Consider the following 7897-nt stretch of genomic DNA (forward strand, 5'->3'; position numbering starts at 1 on the left):
AAGATCCTGTAACCAGCTCCTATAAAACCCTGTCTTGGTCTGGGCAAGCTGTAAGCTCTATTATACCAGCAAGAACAGCATTTAAAATCCAAGTACAATACAGAGCCTCTTTATCAAGATTCCCTGACCTCTTTCAGGAAGACCAACATACCTCTATTTGTCTTGAAATATTATTTACTACAACTACCATAGCTTTGTATCAAATTAGAACCATGAATTCCTCTATGTGAATTAACTATCTGCACTATTATATCATAGAACAATATAATACAAATTTTTAAATGAAACAAAACGTTGATATGTTTAGATATGCCAGATTATTATTGGATTACTAAATTAAATTGAGTATTTTATTGTAACCAAAGTGTTATTTTAATATTAAATTTTTCTATTGCAAACAATTGAATGGGGCATTGAATAGTATTCATTTAATGTAATCAAGAGAATGACACAACAATTTTTTAGGTATATGTGGTTTATCAATGTTTTTGTTTCAGTCTGAATAGACAATAGACTATAATTACTATCTCATTCCATTTTGTGTCTCACAGCAGAAAAACCAAACTAATTCTCCAAGAAGACAATTTTAAGTCTATGGAGATCAATTTTCTTCCCAGTCTCCTAGAAGGCACAGACTTCTCTTTTTAAGATTTAACGTGCTAATGTAAACGCCACAGGTTTTATGCCTGAGACCGAATTATCCTATTCAGTTCTTTGAGGCATCATTAGTATGGAAAATAGTCTGTCTTCACTTTTCATATAGATGTAGTCACTCTTATTCAACAGATTAGAACAATAAAAACTATCCCATATCCCACACTAAAATATCAGGCAAAAAGAAACACCAGATTAAAGTCATTACAATGTTTAAATTCCATGAACTTATTATAAACAAAATAAGGACCAAAAAGCACAAGTTCTTACCATTTGCAGGCAAGCACCCTGAACTGAATGATATATCATCAATGGCTATGACTGCATCTTGTTCATGAGTTGAAATCATTTGACCTTGAAAAACAACCTGCACAAGAAAAGTGACACAAAACAAAAACACAAAGCAAGGAATATCAATGTGTCACAGTCTTACAGAAGAGAGCCTACAAATGAAAAACATGTCCCTCCTTAGAAGCACTGGGGAGACCATCCCTTTCCATGCAGAAAGAGATCAAGGCAAACACCCCCAAGAAAATGCATAATCATTGCTGTACGTCAAACGTCTAGCACATGCTAGGTAACATGTTTGTGAAATGAAGCAACACTACCCTAGTTTCCACCCACAACCATCTTCTGTGTTTAGTTCGTATGTGTTCATAGTATCTACTATGAAAGGATTTCCAAAAGTTCATACCAAAAAAATGGAATTAAAGTACAAGATTACTTTGGTGCCCAAAATTTTGGAAATACGTAGCTTTGGCACAAGGTACTTTATTTCATGAAGTTTTTGAAGATCCCTCATATGTACCAGCGTTGCACCCATGTTCCATCATGTTCTCTGGTTCAGAGCCTTTTCCAGCTGTGTCCCATCTTTACCTCTGGTTCTCAATATTTTATTACAGCCTTGCCTGGATACTCTTGTACTATCCTCTGGCACATTTTCTGCCACTATCTGAACATAGTTTGGGACATTGGTTGGAAATGGTTCTCTAGTGACTTACTGTTATAATGATGGAATGTTACATTGTGATGTGGAGTCAGCTGAGTCTGCACCAAGAAGAAATACTCTGATATGACTAACCTGAGAAACCTAGAAAGAAGCCACTCTCCAATATTCTAATTACCTAAATCAATAGAAAAGTGATATGTGGGTAGAGAGTATTAACCTATCATCACTAATAAAGACCAAAGAGGTTGAGATGTCATTCATGGCTATGTTATCTTACATGAGCTTTGTTCAGTTTTCTTTATAATATATACATTTCATTTCTCAAAAAGTCAACACTGCTTTTTTGGTTATAATTGGTATGGATGCAGTAAACCACTGCAGATTATTTTTCTGTTGCTGTGTTCCCTATACAACATGCCATACTAATATATTTCCTTTCAAACCAGATGCTATCTACCACTCTATTAAAAATCCAATGAGAAACACCCACAAATTATGGACAACCTGCCAAGATGCAGCCCTCAGAAGGTCTTACTTTCTTCACACAAAACAGGATAAACATTGACTACATATAAAGCAGGACCACGTTGGAAAATCCTGTCAAAGATTATCCAGTAGGGGTGGTGTTATAGGAGGGCAGTATAGCATAATCATTTCAAGTGTTTATTTTGAACCAAACTACTTGGGTTTAGATCCCACCTATGCCCAGCTATCCCAAAGCTAAGTCCTAGGGGTGGGCCATGGTCAGAGGCTGTATTCATATATGGTAATGGTACTTCTAAGAAAAGTGAAATATGTAACATTTGTTGTTTCCTTTAAAGCTTTGGCAAAGATCTTTTCCAAACATCCACATCATTTTGGAAGCTTTGGGGAAATAAAAAAGAAGAAGAACAGCAAAGTAGCAAAATTAAAGCAGATTATGAGACATAAGGTAATTAATATCAATGGAACTTTGGAGATCTTACTTAACATTTCTGTACCTCGGTTTTCTTCTTAGTAAAGTGATAATGATACAAATAATAACATATGAGATAAGGTTCATACAAAGAACAATGAGTTATTATTATATGTAAAACAGCAGTATTAAATGTTAGTACTAAATGCTAGCTATTATTTCATAGCAGGGCCATTAAAATGTGAGCTAGTATATTAAGAGTATATGTAGATGAAAACGTATCCTCTACAAATGAAAGTTTTATTGTTCTTGAAAGCATTTTCATATGTGCATATATATTCCCTGGTTTGTGCAGAGTTATGAATATGCCTGCAGTTGCCATATTTAAAAAGAAAAGTAGAAATAAACACTAACTACATCACCAGTCTCTTTTATTTTCCCTCCATACCTTTTCCCCACAAAACCTCACTCATGTTTAGGGTTTCAGCTGGAATGTGGCGAGCTCTCTCTCCTGAGCTCTCCTCCCATGTCTCTGCATTCTGCTGGGCATTTTTATTTTTTTTAAGAGAGATTTTTGCTATAGGGTGCATGCACTCACCAGAGAGACAGAGAGAGAGAGACAGAGAGACAGAAAGCAAGAAACCACATACACACACACACACACACACACACACACACACACACACTCTTCAGGGGAGCAGATGGCCACACCGTAGTCCCTTCTCTTCCTTCCTCCTCTCGGGATTTTCTGTATGCATGCACACATACACCCAGCATGAGTTTTAAGCAATTGGGTCCAGTGCTAAACCTGCAGTCGACCACATGGGAGTCCAACAACATAACCATGACACCATGTGCTGGTCCCTCTTCTGGACATTTTTACTCAGTTGACGCATGTCATTTTCAATTCATGATAGGCTATTATTTCTCTTCCAGTCAGACCTCTCAACTCACTCTCATTTTTTGGCAATGATATCAGAAGACTGCTACTTTCTAATGCTCAAAACTCCAAAATGACCTTCACCGTCCCTTTCGCCCCAGTTTCATATCCAATCAGAGAAGGCCTAGTAAGCCTTATTTTCTTTCTATTCCTATTTCCACTCCCCTTAGCTTCCTGCCTCATTTATAGAAGAAATTTGTAAATTTAACCTCTTGGCTTAATTCTTTCCTCATTCAAGTTTGCAATAGATATTCTAATTGTATTTAATTCAGTTAAACTACATGTTAACTTGGTATAACTAAAGAAGGTTATTGTGAAATTGGCTGCCATTGGAGCCCAGGAGAAAACATTTTTCTTAAGGGAAGAACTACTTATGAAAAGGTAGGAAAATTTGTTAACCGTCTTTGTGAGTACAAAACACAAGACCCATCAGGGATAACTAACTAGTCTAATTAAATGAATTCAGACAAAAGGATTTCCAGGGATTTGGGTTAGGATCTGAAAAACTTGGGTAATGAATATGGAACTCCAGGCTGATGAAAAAGAACTAGGTTCTAGGGGAGGGCCATGGTCAGAGGCTGTATTAGTATATGTATTTTAAAAAAAGTGAAATATCTAACATTGGTTGCTTTCTACAAAGTTTTGGCAAAGATCTTTTCTAACCATATACCTCATTTTGGAGGTTTTGGGGAAATAAAAATAAAGAAAAACAAAGTAGCAAGAGTAAAGCAGATTATGAGACAGAAGCTAATTATATGTTTGGTAATAATGAAGAAGTGCATTTGCGCAAGAGTAAGCATGAGATAAATTCCCATTGCTCCAAACATCTTGAGAGAAGATGACCTCTGGATAGAGGCCAGGCCATAGCACTAAAGCCACTTGATTGAAGTGCTAGAGGAAACTGTGATAGAAGATAGATAATGGACAGAAAACATTTGGGTGACATCAATAACTTCATGTCCAAGAACTGTCATATTAGAAGTTTTAAAAAGAAATTAGGAGTGTATATTCCATTTATTTTTCCAAGCAAACCTTAGAAACACAAAAAGATGACAGCAATTTTTTTTGCTACATTTGTTCAGATAGTAAACAATCTTGAATTAAAAATTTAAAATGGGGGCAGTGCCATAATGCAGCAGGTAAGCATTGTGCAGAGGAAGCCGGACCCATGTGACCAACTAAGCGTGCAAATCTCAGCCCTGATGGTGACATGCTAGGTTCTTGAGCACATGTTCAGTATCCTTCCTGGAGAGAGAACTGATGGAAAAATGATGGTGGTATGACCAGGACCCAATGGGGGTTGCTTCCCTCTCTTTCTTAATCTTTTTCTTTCTCTCTCCCTCTCTTTCACCTTATGGCATTAAATGCATGTGTGTATACTTTAAACGTAAAAATACCTTGGATTACAATTTTGAAAAGAGTAGGAGAGCTTTTTAAATTAAGATAATAATTTATTATTTTTGCAAGCAGCTCCTTGTTAATAAAGACTATTCTTTTTGAATAGGAGGTTACTGGGAACTCTCGATCATTTCTAAATGAACTATCACAGAAATGACAAGTAAATAATACCATATTAAAAATGCTATCTTTTTTATAATTCAGATACTGGTCTTTTAGTTTAACTATCCAAACATTCAACTTGAAAACTAGAGACAGTGATACACTTAGTAATATAATATTCCTACCATAAAACCAATTCAAAAGCTCCCTTCAAGAATAATTTAAAAAAAAAAAAAGGCAAAAAAAGTTGTGAAGGAGGGGGGGAGACTTCCCTTGAATTAGGGACTAAATTTCTATTGTTATTCAATGAGTTGTAGTCTAGCTTACTTTTTTTTTCTGCCTCCTTGAACATTTAAGGACAATAGGAAAATTGCTTATGCCTACAATTTTGAAAAATGTGACTCAATTTATTAGCAGTATGCAATGCCTAACATTGTTGATTTTTCTAACACAGCAGACAAAACAATATTTAATGAGTTATATGGAATAAATTTGAACAAATCTGGAGGTTGTTTTTTCCCCTAATATCTACTAAATCCCTGTAATGCTTTAACATGATAAAAAAAAATTATTAGGGCTCAATGCCTAAGTGATTGAGATCTGCAATCAGTCCACCCTAGGCTGTAATCTGGAATGGGATTTAGCAGGTTATTCAACTCTTGCAAAACTCATAATCTCCATGTGAACACTCAGGGTGGAAGGATATACTTCAGAGGATTTTTGTTAAGTTGTTAAGAGTCACACACAAAGGACCAAACACAGTGCCTTCCCTGTTGAAAGACTCAATTAATGCTAGTTGTTGCTATTCCTTAAACATCTTCAGAATTTTTTAAAAGGTTACCTTGTTCCTTAGCTAAAAGGATAAACATCATGCCTTATTTATGTAGCAGTGTTCCCCCAGAAATTAACATGCTTCCTAGACCCACTATTACAGATGAAACTGATAAAGCTCCCAGGTGAGAGCCAGCTCCCTGAGGCTTTCTCAAAGACTCATGCTAAGCTGGGATCCAGCTGGGAGTGAAATCTATTTGGATATTTCTAAAGAAAGTATGCATGGCTTTCAACTATCAGAAGTCAGCACGAAGGGGAAACTGCAGAAAACAGAATAATTCTCACAGGCTTATAAATTGATGAGGCAGCAGATATTGTTTGGAGACACTGATTACAAAATTCCCTCTCAATAAGCCTCTCACAACAGCTTTTCAGAAACCAGATACTAGAGAGTGGCAGGCTGCATTCTAGACACAGCACATCTCTGTGACCGCACCCCCCAATCCTCCAAACTGAAGCAAATGAACAACTTCTCACTTGCTGACAGGATAGAACTAAACTACACCTGTGATCTTAAAAGATTGGTGCAGCCAAGGATCCTCAGAGTCATATGGCCTCCTAATTTTTACAAAGCCTTTAAGGCAGAAGCACTGTTTGCATATCAGCTATAAAGTATTTTGGGAAACAAATTAATATACTGCACATGCATCTGCTTTCCTGGAAGCCACTGCAGCCTTTAAAGCACTCGAGTGAATAACCTCACTGCCTCAGCTTCAGCTGAATTCCCTTGGAGATGACATTCTGGACTTTAAAGTTTTCTATTAATGGACTGCACACATTTAATCATGAAACCCTACAATGTGCCATGGGGGAATGAGCAACTGGGGAAACCAAAGAGGTTATTTTGGAAGATTAAACTGACAAGATCCAGCAGACCCCAGCTCAGGTCAACATCCAAATGTCCTTTACACTACTGGTAGGGACAGGACCTAAAGATAGGGATAGTTAGCTCTAAGAGGGCATATACATTGGCAAAGGTCATTGAAGATCCTTTAACATCAGCTTTGTTCCAAAGACAGAGAGGATGTGTGATGACAAAGCACACACCTAAATGGGATTCCCATCTCAGCGACTGCAAAAGCATGGAGGGAGAAGGAACTTCAGCAAGCTCTACTTTAACATCAAGTCTGTGTGACTCAATTCCCACGAAAGCAATCTCGACTCTCTTCTGTTCTTGTTAAGAAAAGACAGGTAAGCATGGGAGTGAGAAGAGAAGTATAACACGTAAACTAGGAACTTCTCCAGTGATAAATAGTCCCTGAACATCCGCAGCAAGTTAGATGTTTTACTGGTGCTGGGATGGGAGGGGGACTTTCTCTGCAAACCACTAATTACCAAACCCCCAACTTTTTCAGGGCCTAGAAGCACCAAAGGCCCTTTCAAAGATCTCCTCTTAACATGGTGGTTGGCACCTCCCCTGCTTTGTGTCTAATGGATCCCAAGTGTTCCAAACAAATCTTCCCTAATTAAATAAATCAATCATTCATAGAAAGGCTTAAATGCCTGATGGCTTAAGAAGCTTCCTCCCCTTAGCAAACACCAATACTGAACTTAAATAGAGTACAAAGTCTCAAACCACAGAATTGTGTTTCCAACCACAGTTTCCCTTATGACACTGTCTAGTTGTCCTTCGTCCATTGCTAAGTGACTTTTCTTTTAACCAGCTTTAAATCCTCACTTAGCTTATCTAAGTTTGAAAGTTCCAAGTTATAGTGATCTTATGACAGATCAACCAAGAAAATAAGCCATTCTTACATTTTATAATTCAAGAGTTAAAACAGAGATCCCACTCATCTGTCCATCCTTTTCTTCTCACTCACTCGAAATAACTGAATTTAAAACTCAATATAGCTGGGAACCAGCAGTTGGCGTAATGGCTATGTCGCTGGACTCCCAAGTAGTCGACCGCGGTTCATGTCCTGGACCCAGTGGCTTAAAACTCACGCCGGGCGCGTGTGCGTGCGTACCCAAGATCCCAAGAGGAGAATGAAGGAGAAGGGATTGCGGCGTGACCATCCCCCCTGGGGGGTGATTTCTCGCTTTCTGTCTCTATGTCTCTCTCTGTCTGTCTGGCGAGCGCACGCGCCCTACAGTGAAAATCTCTCCAAAAAAAAAAAAAACCTCAATA

The 7897-nt window shown here is 37.6% G+C and overlaps 1 protein-coding gene across 1 annotated transcript in view; it reads right to left on the bottom strand.

Annotated features, from left to right (window-relative positions):
• The window catches only part of MALRD1 (MAM and LDL receptor class A domain containing 1), a 400826-nt gene that overhangs the window by 332995 nt on the left and 59934 nt on the right, over positions 1-7897 (bottom strand). Inside the window, exon 5 of the mRNA XM_014584241.1 lies at positions 925-1021. Within this exon, the coding sequence (XP_014439727.1) occupies positions 925-1021 (97 nt within the window). The remainder of the gene's footprint in view (positions 1-924; positions 1022-7897) is intronic.

This window comes from Tupaia chinensis, unplaced genomic scaffold (assembly GCF_000334495.1).
Source record: "Tupaia chinensis unplaced genomic scaffold, TupChi_1.0 Scaffold146079_1, whole genome shotgun sequence".
Classification (NCBI taxonomy): Eukaryota; Metazoa; Chordata; class Mammalia; order Scandentia; family Tupaiidae; genus Tupaia; species Tupaia belangeri.